The sequence below is a fragment of the Oryx dammah genome, unplaced genomic scaffold (genome assembly GCF_014754425.2).
Source record: "Oryx dammah isolate SB20612 unplaced genomic scaffold, SCBI_Odam_1.1 HiC_scaffold_4, whole genome shotgun sequence".
NCBI lineage: Eukaryota > Metazoa > Chordata > Mammalia > Artiodactyla > Bovidae > Oryx > Oryx dammah.
In genome coordinates, this window is record NW_024070188.1 from 30,049,551 (window position 1) to 30,069,551 (window position 20,001).

General features: G+C 39.3%; 1 protein-coding gene across 2 annotated transcripts in view; it reads right to left on the reverse strand.

Moving 5' to 3' along the window:
- The window catches only part of LOC120862538 (sine oculis binding protein homolog), a 164,822-nt gene that overhangs the window by 129,310 nt on the left and 15,511 nt on the right, over positions 1 to 20,001 (reverse strand). For both annotated transcript variants that reach the window (XM_040238559.1, XM_040238558.1), the window contains exon 3: positions 19,271 to 19,456. In XM_040238559.1, coding sequence (XP_040094493.1) covers positions 19,271 to 19,456 — 186 coding nt within the window. The remainder of the gene's footprint in view (positions 1 to 19,270; positions 19,457 to 20,001) is intronic.

Sequence of the window (20,001 nt, forward strand, 5' to 3'; positions counted from 1 at the left end):
AAGAGACTTCAACAATCACGAAAATGTAGGAATGTAACTCACCCAAATTCAGAGAATTCATCTCCCTGTGTCTCTAATCAAAGCATATCAGAGGAAAGTCCAAAGAGTTCTTTGTGAAAACTGACTCCATAGTCAAATTCAAAGTGAATTTGCTTTACTTCCAGTGTCTCTGCCTTACTCATTTTCTCAACATTTGAAGAAAGAAGAGGAGAGATCCCATAAAGTCCCAAAGTAGTCATTCCCTCTTGCATACCACGCTAAATTTGAATTCTTTAACCTGACACTACTGAGCACACGTGCCTGCAGCAGCTTAACGTTAACTTAAATACTTTCACTGATTAGCCAGTGAAGGGATGTTTTCTAAGTCTCTTCAAAAACCTCACCTCCACTTCTCAGTACTCATTGTAGAAAGTCTGTCTTTCCTATGTACTCACCCTAAGAAGGGGGAATAAGAAAGGAAGAGGGTAGAACTTAAGAGGTAAAAAAAAAAAAACACCAGAATTCTTGATGCAACATTTTCTAAAATACACTCCCACAGAACACTAATACCATGGGATACTTAGAGCGGTGTTATTTAAAACAAAAAAACTGCCACGGTCAAATATGTATGGGAAGCATTGGGCCAAACAAAGCTAAACAACAAGCTCTTTACTGTAAGACTTCTGGGTTCTACCAATGTGTTATTAGGAATCTTCAAGAGGGAGATAAGAGTGTGCTGTATTTCACAAACGTGACCACGGACAGGTGTTTTCAGAGAGAATCCACAAGACTGGATTTCCAAGGACATCTGCCTGAGATGTTCTGCAGTCCTGCCCTGTAGTAGTGCTGAAGCATGAGCGCTTCTGTGTGGGTTGTTAATTATCAGGAAGGTTTCTTCTCTTCTGCCCAGAATTTGGATGCCCATTGCTAGCAGCTCTGTCTGCCCTGAGCAAAAGGACAAGGCCAGCAGCCAGGGGGCCAGTGAGTGCTGAGACACCCACTAGTCCTCGATAAACACCACCGGTCTGAACAAAGACACCCATGCTCCACTAAGTCCTGTGGTGTCTGCTACATGCATCATATACAGAGAAGGCGACCCTTTCTACTATAAAGTCCGACAGAGAAAATGACAGACATCAACAATAAGGCAATGGGAGAGTAACACCGCTCCTAATAGACTGAATAATTCAGGTTCACTGGGTAGTTGCCACGGACAAGAAACACAGTGAAAATCTTGTCCCCCATCCCTGAGTCCTGGATTTGACCCTCTGTCCAACCTCAGGTGCTCTGGGATGATTCTGCTGCAGTGATGGGTTTGCTCTCCTCTGGACCTCTCTCTCTTCTACATGGCTCAAGTCCAGGCACCAAGTCTCAGCATCTAGCCAACAGATGCACATGATTAGGGACAAGGGAGCAAGGTCAAAAAGTGTGCACCAGCACATTGATCACTTCTGACAAAGCAGTTCCAAGCCCCTGCTCTACACAGAGGGGTATCATCTCCAAAGAAAGACAAATAGCAGCATATTAGGACCAAAGGGCCAAACTGCTTTATATAGGACTTCAGAATAAGAAAAGTATTCCCATTACCCATCATTTATCCGAAGGGCTCATTTCTCCTTCTGAAATCTGGCTGTCCCACTAATTATACTTAATGGGCCTCACAGTGGTTGACAAATCTCCCCAGAGGGGAAACCTTCATTGTAGATAAAGGATTCATTTATTTACTCAACTTTGTGTCAGACACTCTACTAGGGTCTGAAAATACACTGGCAAACAAGACAGACTCGATCCCAGTCCTCAAGGAGCTTTCCATGGCTGCCCCTAGCATAAAATGCCAACAAGCAGTAGAAAAGGACTGTGGGAAAAGCAAGCCTGCTCCCCAGGGCTCTCTGTCACCACCCAGGGGTCACAGAAGTCAGGCACTCTTGGTGACCACAAAGGGGTATCGGCAGCCCCAGTGCGACTGACCAGCATGCCATGTTCCACCTCTCGGCATTCCAGGTAGTTCAACCGGGCGGAGCACCTGCTGCAGCTGCCATCCTAGGGGAGAGGAACTGACCGCCTAGAGACCGGGGGTCGGAGGGGCATGCGGGGAGGGTAAAGCCTTCGCATCACGCACTGCTGTCATCTCAGCCCCTCCCCTCCCCTCCATGACCTGAACTGCAAGTTCAGCAGACTAAAGAGTGGCAAGAACCTTCATGGAACTAAATTTGTTGAAAAAACTAAGATGAACCTGCCGGAACACTGTCAAAACGACAATTTACTTCCCTCTTCACCTTCCCATCTTTGAAATATTCGTTTAGATTTCTTGAATGAGAATAATGAGTGATTGCGGGGCTCTCTGAAGGGGCCCCATGCCAATCCCTGTTTGGGAATATGATGAGCCCCCACGTGCCAAAACAGCCCGGCAATGGGAAAGGCAGAGGGTCACACCCACTGTAACGTGGCAGAGTCCTCTCTTCTCTCTGCATACTCCCATTGGGCCATACCATCTACGCACTCCTGTGACTCCCGCTACCATCCATAAGATGAAGATTTCCGAATTGATACAGTTACTACTCAGTTTATATCCAACTGCCTCCCAGCGTCTTAACCTGTCACGTCCAAAGCTACATACACACCCCTCCCATTACCTGCCCCTTCAACCTTCCCATAACTTGTTTCCCATCTCAGTTCCTGGCCATCCATGCAGTTACCTGCGAGCAGAAATCTGGTTATCTTTCCTGCCCCTTCCCTCCCTTTCACCTCCTATATTCTGATTAATTATCGGGTCCTCCTAAATATTTTTTACAGTATACCTATTCATTCATTCAGTTACTATTTACGCAGTCTAATTATGTAAACCAAGTCTTCTCAATTTAACAGAAACTTTGAGAAGTCAGCATGGAGAATGTCCCTAGAATAACAAGAGTTACCAACTTAATCTCCACTCCTCTCTCTTAACCAAACTTTATTTATACCTTCAAATAATTAATTTCAAACACTTTAGTCAAGTCTTAATTAATTCCAGAAACACACCCACCCTCTACAAGCAAGGGCAAGGACAGCTGACGTTTCCTCTTATTTCCTATTAACATCTTAGCATCTTGGTGACCTGGGGCAGGGTGTTCTAAAATCTTAGCTTGGTCATACTCCTCAAAAGAGTTTATAAAATGCCTAGAAAAGTTCCAGGCTGCCTCAGGTATCACAGAGATGAGTGATTTAGAATCCACGTTTAGATGGTGTCCTTAATTCTGCCATGAAAGCAACTTGGTGACCTTAAGAAGCTCATTTAGCCTCTCTAGCCTGCTTTTCCTCATCTGTAAAAGAGGAAATTTCCATAGATGATCTCCTAGGTTCCTTCTAACTAAAAATCTAGGATTCTAAATTTCTCAAAACAACAAGATCCATTTAAAGAAGTGCAGCCAGGGGAAAATCTTTTTCCTTTCGTTTCCTTTCTTGAACCCCTCATGTAATTTCTTTTTTCTCCTTCCCTATGACCACCACTGTTGTCCCTTGCCCTTACAGAAGAGGCTTAGAAAATTCTTTGGCTGATGGGACAATTTTAGAAGTGGACCTTTCTAAGCTCTCCAATATTTGTGCCACCACAAATCTGGTACCCTCTTTTTAATTCTTTATTACATTTTCATGTTTCACTTTAAAGAGATAAACATGAATAAAATTCTGACTTTTTGTATTATTTTCCATTAACTTCTGATCTTTCAGTGTGAACTCCCACACTCGTAGGATTTTACCCTGAGTCTTCCCAGAAAACAGAATCTGGGACAAAGACTCCCATGCATGCGGTTTACTGGGCATGTGATTCCAGGAAGACTAGGGGACAAGAGAAGTGAACCTGGGGAGGACAAAGAGCCAAAGTAACAATGTAATACTAAGCTAGCCACTATTAAAGGAGACTGGTACTCAGTCCTAGAGACCATTCTTTGGAGTGTGAAATAAATTTCAGAACTCTTTGAAGTGAAAAAGTGAAAATGTTAGTTGCTAAGTCATGTCAGACTCTGTGACCCCACGGACTGTGGCCCACCTGGTGCCTCTGTCCATAGAATTCTCCAGGCAAGAATACTGGAGTAGGTTGCCATACTCTCCTCCAGGGGGTCTTCCCAACTCAGGGACTGAACCCAGATATCCCGCATTGCAGGCAGATTCTTTACCTTCTGAGCCACCAAGGAAACAGGGGGGCAAAAGGAGAAAGAATTTATTCATCACATCTCATGTCCCATTGACCTAGTGTGTCAATCCCTCTATATTTCTGGTTTGCACTTCTGGATGTGCTGCCAAAATGATTTACATGAAGCCCATGCTGCCATATCGGGGACGTCCAAAGGCAAGAAACTAGAAACATACGCCAGAAGCATGAGGCAAGGCCCTTTCAGAATGCCCATGCCTAAGCTGTCAAAGTACCACAGGAGTCTCTGTGGGACCGACGGGAGCTGGCGTGGTCCACAGGAGGCGTCCCCACACAGAGTCGCCGTCACTGCAGGGCCTGGTTCCTAATTCTTGTGTGCGACTGTCATGCGCATTGTAGGATATTTAGCTGCATCCCTGGCCTCTACTCACTCACACCAGTACCATCCCCTCTACCAGCTGTGACAACAAAAAAGATCTCCATATACTGCCTGATGTCCTCCTGGGGGGCGAGGCATGCAAATTTACCCCGATAAGAACCATACTGCTCTAGAGTAATGTGTATCCTACTTTTTTGTCACTCATTCAGTGACCCTTCATTTCTCTCTACTTTCAGTTCAGTTCAGTTCAGTTCAGTCACTCAGTCGTGTTCGACTCTTTGTGACCCCATGAATCGCAGCATGCCAGGCCTCCCTGTCCATCACCAACTCCCTGAGTTCACTCAGACTCACGTCCATCGAGTCAGTGATGCCATCCAGCCATCTCATCCTCTGTCGTCCCCTTCTCCTCCTGCCCCCAATCCCTCCCAGCATCAGAGTCTTTTCCAATGAGTCAACTCTTCACACGAGGTGGCCAAAGTACTGGAGTTTCAGCCTTAGCATCATTCCCAGGGCTGATCTCCTTCAGAATGGACTGGTTGGATCTCCTTGCAGTCCAAGGGACTCTCAAGAGTCTTCTCCAGCACCACAGTTCAAAAAGCATCAATTCTTTGGCACTCAGCTTTCTTCATAGTCCAACACCCACATCCATACATGACCACTGGAAAAACCATAGCCTTGACTAGACGGACCTTTGCTGGCAAAGTAATGTCTCTGCTTTTCAACATGCTATCTACCAGATCAAAAGCAGCTCTCAAGTAGATCACTTTGAGAGATATTAATGTCTCATGCCTGTAACTTAATTTTTAGGCTTCACCATGATATAATTCATGTAAATAGATGATAATTCCTTAATAATAAGGAATGATGAGATTTTAAATACTCAATTTGAGAAAGCTATGAACAGACTAGACAAAGGATAAAAATGTTAAAACTACATTCTAGGGCTTAGTTGATGAAATCAAGAGAGGAAGGAGCTAATTTTTTTTTTTAAATCTAGGTCTCTAAGTCAAGGACTCAAGATCTTTTGAGACAAGAGTTTTTCAGTCTGAATTTTGTACATGTCATATACATACAATTTCACACTTAACTTCAAGGCCCACACTCATCCACATAGGCCCATCCAAGGAATCCCTAGGAGACAATGTTAACTACTGTTGCTGAGCATTTAAATTGTTTCCAGTTTTTAGCTATTATGAATAAATGCTACTATAAAGGTTCTTTCAAATGCCTTTGGCTCAATAAATATATATACACTGTGGTGCTGGAGAAGACTCTAGAGAGTCCCATGGACTGCAAGGAAATCAAACCAGTCAATCCTAAAGGAAATAAACCCTGAATATTTATTGGAAAGACTGATGCTGAAGCTGAAGGTCCAATACTTTGGCCACCTGATTTGAAGAGCTGACTCATTGGAAAATACCCTGATGCTGGGAAACATTGAAGGCAAGAGGAGAAGAGGGCGACAGAGGATGAGATGGTTAGATAGCATCACTGACTTAACAGACATGAATTTGAGCAAACTCCATGAGATAGTAGAGGACAGAGGAGCCTGGCGTGTTGTAGTCCAAGGAGTTGCAGAGTTGGACATAACTTAGCGACTGGACTATATATATATATATACATATATATATATATACACACACACACACATTTATGTTGAGTATATATCTAGGATGGAATTATTGGATAATGGGATATGTGTATGTTCAGCATTGGATTTCCCAGGTGGCTCAGTGATAAAGAATATGCCTGCCAATTCAGAAGCCACAGGAGATGTAGCTTGGATCCCTGGGTTAGGAAGAACCCCTGAAGGAGGAAATGGCAACCCACTCCAGTATTCTTGCCTGGAAAATCCCATGGACAGGGGAGTCTGGTGGGCTCTACAGTCCATGGGTTCACAAAGACTCAGACACAACTGAGCGACTGAGCACAAACACACACATTCAGCATTAACAGATGCTGGCAATCAGCTTTCAAGAGTAGTTACACTGGTTTATACTCCCACCAGCAATGTATGAGCATTCCAGTTGCTCTGTGTTCTCCAACACCAGGTATGTCAATTTTTTTTCATTTTTGCTATTCTAGTGTTTGTATACTTGTATCTCACTGGGATTTTAAATTTTATTTTCCTAATGACTAATAATACTTTGGCCACCTCATGTGAAGTGTTGACTCATTGGAAAAGACTCTGATGCTGGGAGGGATTGGGGGCAGGAGGAGAAGGGGACGACAGAGGATGAGATGGCTGGATGGCATCACCGACTCGATGGACATCAATTTGGGTGAACTCCGGGAGTTGGTGATGGACAGGGAGGCCTGGCATGCTGTGATTCATGGGGTCACAAAGAGTCAGACACGACTGAGTGACTGAACTGAACTGAATGAGACTGAACAACTTTTAATATGTTTATAGGCCACTGGGATATTTTCTTTAATGAAGCGCCTGTTTATATTTTTTGCTCATTTTGCTATTGGGATGTTTTCTTTTTTATTTCCAGGGGTTCTTTTTGTATTGCGAATGAGTCTTTTGTGGAACATGTATTACAAACATGATTTCCCACTTTGCTTTGCCACTTCATTTTTTGAAAGATATCTTTTAATCAACAGAAATTCTTAACTTTAACAGAGTCTATTTAATCAACTTTTTTCTTTATGGTTAATGCCTATAGTATATAGTTTAAGAAGTACTGGCCTACTAAAGATCATAAATATATTCTCTGAGGTTTTCTTCTAGAAGCTCTAATGTTCTACCTGTCACATTTAGATCTATGGCTAGAACTGATTTTTGTGAATGGTGTGAAGAATCAACATACATTTTTTAGCATTAGAACTTTTATTGAGCAGAATATTCTTTCCTCACTGCTTTACAGTCATTTTTGTTCTTACAGACTTAATGTATCCCTCCAAAATTCATGCTGAAGCTCTAATTCCCAAGGTGATGCTGTGTTTTGAGAATTAAGTAGGGTTAGATGAGGTCATGAGGGTAGAACCCTGGTCTGATGGGACTATTGCCCTTATAAGAAGAGACACAAGAGAGCATGTCATCTCTTTCTGCCATGTGAGGACACAGGGAAAAGGCAACAACCTCCTGCAACTCAGAGAGAGTTCTTACCAGATGTTAACCCTAATGACTTTGCTCTGGACTTCCATTCTTCAGAATTGTGAGAAAATTAATGTTGCTTATTTAAGCAATGCAGCCTATGATATTTTATTATGGAAACCCAAGCTGACTAATACATTTGTCATAAATAGTCAATCTAGGTTATTTTCTGGATTCTATTGCAATGGCTTACATGTATATCTTTATATCATTATCTCTTGTCTTTTTAAAAAATTCAACAGAAATCATTTATTATTGTTCATGGTTTCTGTGGATTAGGTATTTGAGAGTGATTTGGAGCAATTCTGACTCAGGATTGCTCATGAGATTACAATCAAATGTCTTTGGGGGCTACAGTCACCTGAAGACTTGACTTAGACAGGGGGATCCTGTGGTTCTAAGGTGGTTCAGACCCAGGGCTGGCAAGTCAGTGCTGGCTACTGGTAGGAGGTCTCAGTTCCTGCCTATGTGGGTCCTCCTCACAGGACTGCTTAAGTTTCTTCATGCTCCCCACAGAATGAATAACGTGAGAGAATTATGCCGAAACTACAATAACCTTTTATGATAGCCTTAGAAGTTGGTCACACAGACTATCCCTGATTCAGTGTAGGAAGACACCACCAGGAGACTATGATTTGGGGGTCATTTTGGAAGCTGGCTACCATAATTTCATAAAGTCCAAAAATAAGCAAAAATAAGCTATATTACTTAGGGAGACATACTAAGTTGTTTCAACTATAGAAGAAAGGAAAGGAATAATTATCATGAAAGTAGTTGCCCTATGGAGGACAGAAGGTTTGAGTACATAAGAATCACTATTTATAAAAGAATGCATATATGTTTTATGCACTTTTACAAAATTTATATATTTCATAATTGCAAGGAAAGGTTCTATAAAACATTAAACCAAAAGAGAATTGACATGAAACAAAAAGTGCTCTTACCTCTTTTATATCTCAAATATAGATCAATAAATCCTAAAGGATAATTTTAAATATGGTTGAAAGAAGAATAACAACAGCAACAATTAACACTAATAATATTAATTAATTAATAATTATTCTAGTCATAATAAATATTGAGGTCTGACAGTATAAGTCTTCTAATTTTGCTTTTATTCTTCAAGATAGTTTCGGTTACTCATACCCCTTTGCATCTCCATGTATATTTTAGAAATAGCTTTTTAATTTCCACAACATTTTATGATTAAATTTTTATCAGAATTGAATTAAATATATCAGTCAATTTAGGAAGAATCTGCCTTTTTAGAATATTTAGTCTCCACTTCTTAAACATGGTGTGTCCCCTTACTGATTTAGGTTTTCTTTGTGTTTATAGTTTATATGTTTATAGTTCTTTGTGTAGCAATCCTGCACACATTTCATTAGGTTTTTCCCCTCTTGGTATTTGATGGTTTGATGCTATTTTAAATGGTATTGTTAAGGTTTTGTGTGTGTGTGTGGCTGAAATATAGATATAATGGATTTGGGAGTACTGATTTGTTTAGCACTAATCAAGAGATGGGAATACCAGACCACCTGACCTGCCTCTTGAGAAACCTATATGCAGGTCAGGAAGCAACAGTTAGAACTGGACATGGAACAACAGACTGGTTCCAGATAGGAAAAGGAGTACGTCAAGGCTGTATATTGTCTCCCTGCATATTTAACTTCTATGCAGAGTACATCATGAGGAACATTGGGCTGGAAGAAGCACAAGCTGGAATCAAGATTGCCAGGAGAAATATCAATAACCTCAGATATGCAGATGACACCACCCTTATGGCAGAAAGTGAAGAGGAACTAAAAAGCCTCTTGATGAAAGTGAAAGAGGAGCATGAAAAAAGTTGGCTTAAAGCTCAACATTCAGAAAACGAAGATCATGGCATCTGGTCCCATCGCTTCATGGCAAATAGATGGGGAAACAGTGGAAAGAGTATCAGACTTTATTTTGGGGGGCTCCAAAATCACTGCAGATGGTGACTGCAGCCATGAAATTAAAAGACACTTACTCCTTGGAAGGAAAGTTATGACCAACCTAGATAGTATATTCAAAAGCAGAGACATTACTTTGCCAACAAATGTCCGTCTAGTCAAGGCTATGGTTTTTCCAGCAGTCATGTATGGATGTGAGAGTTGGACTGTGAAGAAGGCTGAGCACAGAAGAATTGATGCTTTTGAACTGTGGTGTTGGAGAAGACTCTTGAGAGTCCCTTGGACTGCAAGGAGATCCAACCAGTCCATTCTAAAGGAGATCAGCCCTGGGTGTTCTTTGGAAGGAATGATGCTGAAGCTGAAATTCCAGTACCTTGGCCACCTCATGTGAAGAGTTGACTCATTGGAAAAGACCCTGATGCTGGGAGGGATTGGGGGCAGGAGGAGAAGGGGACGACAGAGGATGAGATGGCTGGATGGTATCACCGACTCGATAAATGTGAGTTTGAGTGAACTCAGGAAGTTGGTGATGGACAGGGAGGCCTGGTGTGCTGCAATTCATGGGGTTACAAAGAGTTGGACATGACTGAGCAACTGAACTGAACGGAACTGATTCATTATAATCGTTTACCTGTTCACTGTTGAGGGAGAGAGGTTCTAAACAAAATAGCATTTCTACCTTTAAAATCTTATATTTTTTGCTTCTTTTTCTTGTTTTCTTACATTTTTGATGAATTCTGGTACAAAATTAAATAGAAATGGTGATAGTGGTTATCTTTATCTGATTCTGGACTTCAGCAGAAAAGCTTTCAATATTTCACCATTATGTAGGATGTTAGCAGTAGGTTTTTGTGGATATTGCTTGTCACATTATGGAAGTTCCATTCTATTCCTACTTTTATTATAAGAGTTTTTATTATTGTGTTAAATTTTTATCAACTTTTAAATTTCTGCATTTTTTGAGAATATTCTATGAGCTTTATTTTGTTCTGTCAATTAGTTAATTATATTAACTATTTTTACAATTTAAATCAATCTTGCATTCCTAGAAAAAATTTTTTAGTCATGACACATTGTCCTACTGTTTATATCACTGACTTTGATTTGCTATGATTTTCTTCAGGATTTTTGAATCATTGTTCATGATAAACAATTTTCCCATGTTAATGTAAACTAATTACATTAAATTATCATTTTTATATTTAATGCCTTTGTCATGTGATAAGATCAAGGTCATGCTGGGATCATAAAATGATTTCGATTTCTCTAAGAGAGTTTCTCTAAGTTTGTTTTTATTTTTTCCTTAAATGGTAGAATTTAACATTGAAGCTATCTGGGTCTAGAATGTCCTTTGTAAAATGATTTAATTATTTAATTTCCTTACTACTCAGGAAATGTAGAATTACTCAGGTTTTCTAGTAATTCTTGTGCCTGTTTTGGTAAATTAAACTTGACATAGTGTGACTTCTCTTTGTCAGAAATTTTGGAAAATACTTCTAGTGATCACAACTTACATATAACATCAAAATGATTAGATATAATAACATATGAGTGATATTAATCTTGTTATTTACTCATATTTAATACTTTCTAGCACTTTTTCTCAATTTTATTTTATTTTTTATTAATTTTTATTGGAGTATAGTTGATATACAATGTTGTGTTATTTTTTAGATTATTTTCCCATACAGGTCATTAAAGAGCGTTAAGCAGAGTTCCCTGTGCCATACATAGGTTCTTATTAGTTATCTATTTTATATATAGTAGTGTGTACATGTCAATCCCAGTCTTCCAGTTTATCCCTCCTTCCCACCTTTCCCCCTTGGTAACCATAAGTTTATTTTCTGCATTTATTTATGACTCTTTCAAAGTAAAAATTAAGAATCATTGAAAGTTGCCCTAAGTAGCATAAATCTTCCATCAGACTTTCAGCTGCTGTAACTATACACATACGTAACTGGCTTTAAATATCTTCAATTAATTAACAAATATATATTGTGGCATGTTAAAATAGACTCTTTCAAATCATAAAATCATCTAGGCAATTCACTATATAAGTCACAAAGCCAAGATTTTTAAAATATAGGGAAATTACAGATTACTTAACTTAACTACATCATTTTTCAGACAAGGAAACTAAGGCTCAGAGAGGCTAAGTGGCTTATCCAAGGTTATACAACCAATCAATGGCAGAGCTGGCATTAACAATCCAGGTCTCCTGGTTCTTGCTCTGGTAGTTTCTCCACCACATCATGCCAGCATTCAAACTACACATTCTATTTGGCATTAAGAATGACTGAACAGCACTCTAGAGCCAGAGAGCTGCAACTACTAAAGCCTGTATGCCTAAAGCCTTGTTGCTCCACAAGAGAAGCTACCACAATGAGAAGCCTCTGGGCACTGCAATGAAGAGTGGCCGCCACTCACCTCAACTAGAGAAAGCCTGCGTGTAGCAAGGAAGACCCAGCACAATCAATAATAAATTCATAAAAAAACAACAACAAAAGAATGGCTGAACATGTTGAAATTTGAAATAACTTTTCAAGACCCCTTGATTACATTTAAAAAGATAAAACAGGACCCATGTCATAGTAGTTAACATTTTAAAGCTTCATTTTGTGTCTTTTTTATCACTTTGAATTTTCAGTGACTATCTTCTAGCCTACATCATGTTTCAGATGCCACTTCTCCTTGTACAAACACAACAGCTCCTGAGAATCTGCCTGTAGACTTCCTACTACTCCACTGTAACTGCCCTTCTACTGTCACCATGTACCCTCCCAATGCTGCTAAAATTATATTATACTTCCCAAAACCAAAGTAGAATAATGTTTTGATTATATACCAAGTACACTGTTAAGTGCTTGGTGGTCAGGGATGATAAATGTATTTGTACCATGTACGTGCACACGTGTGTATGCTAAGTAACTTCAGTTGTGTCTGACTCCTTGTGACCCTATGGACTGTAGCCCGCAAGACTCTTCTGTCCATGGGGACTCTCCAGGCAAGAATACTTGAGTGGATTGCCATGTCCTCCTCCAGGGCATCTTTACAACCCAGGGATCGAACCTGTATCTCTTATGTCTCCTGCATTGGCAGGCAAGTTCTTTATCACTAGTGCCACCTGGGAAGCTCCATCACATATATATGTGTGTGTGTGTATATATATAATGTTTCATAATATATATTATATATAATTTGTATTTATATTGTATATATTTATCTTATCTCATACAATATAAAGAACATTCAGTAAATACATTATTGACTAAAAGACTGATACTGTGTTTTCGATAGACCAGTGGTATGAATACGAGTTAAGGAGATACTGCACCTAAGTTCAGCCAACAGCTTGGCCACTTATTACCTGTGTGACCTCAGACAAGTTGCTTAACTTTTCTGGGTCTCAGTTTCCTCATCTGTAAAACAAAGTTAATAATAGCATCCACACAGAGTTGTTCTGAAAATTAGATGAGATAATCTATTAGCACATTGCCTGGCCCATAATAAGTGCTCAGAAAATATTAGCTTGATGAGATTATATCAATACTTTTATTAACTACTAGTACTCTTCCATTTGCCATAATTCCTCCTGTCCTTGTCCTAAGCGGTTTGGAAAACTCTCCAAATCTGAGGGTTCAATGAACCTCTTCTTTTTGATGAGAAATGTATCTGCTACATAAACAGTAACTCATCCAAATCCCATTAACCATAGGTAATTTTATTTAATAATCATATTTTTAAATTTGGACAAATAAATAAATGGCAAGGCAATTTTTATTAAATCCTGTTTTCTCAATGGCTGTTTGGAATACAGCATTCATATGCAAGCCCCAAGAATATTGAGTAACAGATAAAATAAATAATGATCATAATGCAAACCACATTCTGATTCCCACTTCCCTGCAAGTACAGCTCCATGTAAGAATTACAAGAGCCAAAAAGTAACATGCTTATTAACTGTGGGTTACTCAGCTATATACATAGAGCTTAGCAGATCATGTGAATGGTTTCCTATTCTCCGGTAAGCTAATGGTTCCTTAGAGCCCAGTTCTTCTAACCCCTAAAGAATTTCAAGATTTGCCTGAAAAAATACATTTCCATGACTATGACTGAACACAAATGTGGACAGCTCACTGAAAGCAAACCATCCTGGAAGACAGGAAATGGTCATTGTTTTCCAAGAAAGGCAAGACGCTTCTGCACAAAGGAAATCAAACTGGTCTTAGGAGCATAATCTCAAGCCCCCACATAAACCTGCAAGTGCCATATGGATGGACCCTATGTCTCACCTCACACATGGTAACATACTGGAACAAGAATATGGTTACTTATCATTGAAGGTAAAAGATATGTTATTCAAAACTGCCATATAAATGCATCCAGAGAGGTATATTCCCTCCTTTTTTCACATTCATTTCATTTTTAAGGTATTCAGAGATCTAGAGTGATTCTGGACTTGTAACCGGCAAGTTATAAGCCTCCAGAAAAACCTGTCAAAAGACTCAGATCTAAAATGCTGTTTCCTAGATACACAGTGTTTTCTGCAGCCGGGCTCAGTGAAATTTTCACTAGCAAAGTCTCTGCTACCTCATCAGCAAAACAAATCACACTAATCGTTTTACTGATATTTTTAAGTCTTGGAAACAAAATGTTGTTCTTGGGACAAGTCTAAGAGTAAGAGATAAAAAATCTTGGTTCAAGTTCCAGTTGGTTACTTTAACCAGGAGTAGGCAAGGTGGGGAGACCTAACCTTGCCCAACCACTGCAGAGGGCTGATGTCTAGTCAATGGAAATGGAAGTGGAAGTGTTAGTTGCTCAGTTGTGTCCAACTTTTTGTGACCCCATGTACTGTATAGTACGCCACGCTCCTCTGTCCATGGTATTCTCCAGGCCAGAATATTGGAGTGAGTAGCCACTCCCCTGTCCAGGGGATCTTCCTAAGCCAGGGATCAAACCCCAGTCTCCTGCACTGCAGGCATATTTTTTACCATCTGAGCCACCTGGTCAATGGAACTGAGTGCTATTACATATGTAAAGCAATAAAGACCAATATAAGGTCTTTGTAAAAAAAATTACTAAATTTAAAATTCATTTTGAATGGCTTTGCTTCAGTAGTCAAACTTGCAGGGGAGCAGACATAAGTATTTTGATGGAGACTCACTATTATACAGCTCTTATAATCCATGCCGAAAGTCCTTTAGTGGTACAACCCTCTGAATGAAGTCCCAAAGGGTTGAACCCATATTAAAAATCTCTAATATGAGAAGATTTACAGCAAGGTTACAATGTAATTAACCTGAGTTATCTTTCAAAACTCTTGCTGATATATATTCTGTCACTTCAGACTATGCTTACACTCTGGTTTTTTAAATTAGCAAAGAAGGAGGTTTTCATATTCATTCTAACTTAAAGGATAAAGGAATGTTTGCCTAAAAAGAGTTGGCCAATACTTTCTATTATTTTCTAATATTATTCTTATAACTATATTCTTACAGCTATTTTTTTAAATGGCTACTCTGTATGGCAAAACCTTACTCTGTCCACTGCAGAAAAGTTTGTGATTTTTATTTAAGGATCATGGTGATTCCCTTCATTTGTTTGGAGGGGGGAAAAAAAGTAAAAGCAGAGCTATTATTCTGTGTTTATAACAAGTCTATTACCATAGCAACGACCGTGATGTCACAAACCCTACACCAAGGGCCAGATTCTGTCTCCGAGGGGGGAAGGGCAGCTTAGCTTCAGAAATCGGTTGAAATTGGATGGAAACATGCAGCCAAAGAGAGGTCAAAGCTTGTGGTAATCACCAAGACATGAGGAGTTCCCCTTCTCAGAAGAAAAGGGGTGCAGGAACAGAAAAGCAGTCCCCAAGGCCCAGAAATAAGCTACCCCCACACTTCTGTCTGCAGCTGTGCAAAAGCAGAGTGGAAATCCAAGCGAGTGTGGTATCACTGTGTTCCCGATCACGAGAATTCCACTGGGCCCACTGGCTGCCAAACGTGGATGAGATCCAGTGGTGAGCCTGCCTGAGCACATGAAACACTCTCTGGAACTAGTGCCTGACCAGATGTAGCCTTCTGGGACCTCGGAGCAGAAGCAACTTGTCTCATGATGGCAAGACTTTAAAACCAAGCTGGGGTTTTACTACTATTACTAGGTCACTCAGGCTCACAGAACCACAGATGCTTAGAGCTAGAGAACTTATCAAGTCTCTCAAAAGATGTGGGCTTGAAAAAAATAACCTTCTGCAGAAACAAGTTGTATCCCCCTGTCATTAAAGGAATCTGAAGTAGCATATTAACAAGCATTCCTATTCTGATACAGTCTAGGGAAATTCTATATAAATATGCTGAAATGGCAACTTTATATTAAAAAGAATATTGGATTAGGAATCAGAAGACTTTAGTACTAGACTCAAGTACTTGGAAGCCACGTGACCTTGAGAAAGCCACTTAACTATCTGAGTTTCAGTTCTTTACTTAATGATATCTCAAATGCTATTTCCTGGGGTTATTATTAAGATCAAAGTAAATAAAATAATAAATTTGAATGAGTTTCATAACTACAGGGTTTAATACGAACATAAGGTATCGTGAACATTTTCACACAGCTAGTTTACAGTATAACAGGAATAATTTGAACACTAATAGTTATTTTCATTCCAGGAATCCAGAGTACACATACAATGCTCATCTTCCCTATCCTGAGAGGTAGACACTTGCTTGATACAGTCAACTCTAAATTATTCAGGGCCTGATTATCAAGGGGCCACTTTCTTTCAGCCGTTGTATGATTAGTTTCCCTCAGAAATGCCACATTAACCTATATGTGGGGAGAAAATTGACAGTGAGTGTCCCTCAACTTATCTTGAATAATAACTCTGGTAAAAGTTTTAGCAAAAGGAAGAACTGAAATGATTAACTAGATAGGAGTTTTTGGATAACTGGTGAACTTTACACTGATCTATGGATAAGGACTCGAATCACTGTCACAAAGGCTATGGTAGTGGTCAAAAAGGTTGAGACTAACTCAAACAAGATCCTCACACTTTCTCAGTGAACAACAGAGTAGCCTGTACTATTTATGTATGTGCAGTAGGAGTCTGGATATGTCATTCATTCATTTATTCAACAGACCCTGGTAGACGACTGTTATGTGACAGAGCTCACCACATTCCCTGAAAACCCTGCTGTTTTCCTAACCTGTCAGTGTCCCTTCCTTATGATGTAACAGACCACACTTTAACAAAGCTCGGAGCCCGACTCTTAGAAACTCTATTCACCTTCCTGTTATCATGAGACTTTTGCCAATCTTACCCTAACGCAAGGGTCAGCAAGCTGTTTTCCCTGAGCCAAACCCTGTTTGCTGCTCTTTTTGTAAATAAAGTTTTATTAGAACACAACCAGGCCCATTTGTTTATGGCCTGTTTATCTATGGCTGCTTTTCTGCTGCCACAGCAGAGTTCAGTAGCTGTGACAGGACAGGATAGCTCCAAAGCCTTAAATAACTATCTGGCCATTGACAAAGCTTTCCGACCCCTGCACTAGATAACATAAGTCAAAATTCATCTCTCCTGTAAAGTTTCTGCTTAGGGAATAATAGAGTAAGCTCCTTGAAAGCAGAGAACTTTGTGTACCTTTGTCTTGTCATATGGAACCCTGGAGTAGGACTGGGTCAAGGTTTAGAGCAAATACAGAAAATTAAACATGTCCTCCCCTATATTCTGTTTTCAACAGATGAGTGTCCTAGAATTCCATGGAAGACAGCACAAAACCACTGGTGTTCAGTTACTCTGGCTTTTAATTCCTCAGAGTTTTTACATCTAAGACTTCCAAGGCTCAATTTTTGGCCTCTATCCTTTGCATATTTATTTCCTGATCTGATGTGGAATTAGAGTTAAATAGGAGCTGTGTGCTTGAATTCCACGTGGCTGGCTCAGCAGGAAACTCCAGGGCAGGTTTTTTGGCATGCCAAACTCATGTTAGCCTCAGCTATGCTAATTTCTAGAGCTGTTTGCTTTGCTCAAATAAACCTTAGAGGGGAATTTGCATTTGGATGCACACCTTTTTATGCACAAATTATGTGCATGATAACTCTAGGGCAGAATAAGGTCTGAAAAAAAAAAAGAAAAAGAGGCATGGTATGTACTGAATGGTTTCCATGCGGCAAGCACTATGCTGGTGCTTTACGTATATTTTCTCATCTCAGGGCCACAACTACCTCAGGTGGTGAAACTGCGACCCCCATTTTATATATGTGGAAATTACATAGCTGCTCTACACTCACAGACCCGGTAAATGACAAAGTCTAGATTTGAACCCAATCTATCTGAGCCTGAAGCCCGTGTTCTTTTCACTTAGTCAGGCTGTTTTACTGGTATCCTCCTCAACATCACCATGCACTGAAGCCATTGGACATACGTCGAAACAAAGAATCCTACATTTACAAAATTAGTCAATTTTCTCTCCAGTTGTCCTATGCAAAATATATCTTTGACCCTTTAGGAGATAAATCTGGGTCCCTCTGCACCATAAAACAATCAACCAAAGAATAACAGTGGCATTACAAAGACAAACATTACATGAAACAAAAATTATGTTAGTATTTAGTAGACAAACACGATCACAAGTGATTTTGATATGTAAATGGATTTTCATGACATATGTGAGGACCTCAGTATGAAAGGACACTTTTGCTGCTAAAATGTAATAGGTCAAGTAAGAGAATATGCCCATACCATGAAGGAAAATGTTAGTAACACTTAGAAGATGGTATAACTATATCTATAATGTAAGCCCAGTAATTTATATCTTACAAACATATTCACCATTTATGGAAACATAACCAAACACCTATCTTCTCCCGCCTCAAAAAATAATAATAATAATACAAGCGTTACCTTTAGTGAGTTATGATAAGTACTGCTATCAAAATTCATTATTTATCATTGCTTAATTCAACATACAGAAAACTAACCAGCAGAGCAATTAAGCATTCTAGCAAAATTCTAACATTTTACAACAAGCCAGATACAATATTACTGAACTTCTTTCTCCATGTGGAACATAACTGTAACCTAACCTGCAATAGAACATCACACTCAGCCTATTGCCATCTAGCTTAATACACTGCCATCTAATTTTCTGGAAATATATAAGAACTGATTACATTTTCATCCAAGTAAAATTTGAATCTCCATTTTTCAAAAAGTTCTTAAAGAAAGCTTTTCAGGAATTAGAAACAACTCTGTACGAGATGAGTAACCTGGGTTGTTTCTTAAGTGGATTTAGAAGAAAGGCACACTGGGGAACAAGCCTGCCACACACGCTTTATAAATTGCCCCTTCCTTTGGGAAACGCACCAGGGAGGCGTGGTCCTCATTGCACCACACCAAAGAGCTCAACCATGGTTCCTTTTTCTCTTGTTAACCGATCAGTATATATCTTTTTTTTTAAAGTAATTTATCCTTTTTAATTTTAAATAGATTTCAGAGAAGGAAAATAACTTTTTTGTAGCCAGGGGTAGGAAAATTTATTGTCAGTTGAAGGTCGACAGCCTAAGCAGTAGTAGATTGGGGGTATTTGCTTAATAAAGTAATGTTCTTCAAATGATACATACACTCACATGTCTTAGCTGCAATGTCCCTAAAACAGTCTTTCCCAAAATAAACTTAAGCATTTAATAATTATCATAGGGTAGTTTAAACAATTTTCTGTAAATTATTATCACTGGAAACCCCAGTAGTGACTTACCTGCTGGCGGCTTTATGAAAGGTGGTGGAATTAAAGGTACAATAATGGGCACATTGCCATGATCCTTCGACCCTGCAGGTGAGTCACTGAGTCCATTTCCTGTGGCAAGCCCTGAATAGCCTGTGCTTATATTGTATGGTGAAATAACACTGTCCTCAGGTAATTTGGGTTTTGGCAAAGAATTTTCTGTAAAAGAAAAAAAAATCATTCAATATGTTGAAAAGACTTACTTTCCTTACAACCACATTTTCTCAAGTAAAATGGCTATGGAATAAAATTTTTTTTCTTGCCAATCTTTAAACACTTTACCAGAACTTAATCCTGAAACTTTCTCAGCTGTGTTACCATAAATTTCTTATGGGCTCCTTTATAATTTGCTCGACCATGATAGCTAATATCTCTACTGTATCGTAGTGATGAATTTTAGCACTGTAAAAGCCCATAGAAAATTGAGAGGCAATTAACCTTTTACATGTACAAAGTGATATATGGCAGGTATCACTCTCTGGCTACCAAAGGAGAAGCTTAAAAAGTGCCCCCCTACCATGGTAACCAGGTCTTGATATATTATAAAGTTGAGTGGTAATATAATCAAAAGAACCAATGAGAAAGAAGCTGATGATTAGGAAAAAAGAACACAAACTGTTATTTCACAGGGTAGACTCATTAACCCATTAAAAGCCATTAAAAATTCACAAAAATGGGGCTTCCTTGTGACTCAGTGGTAAAGA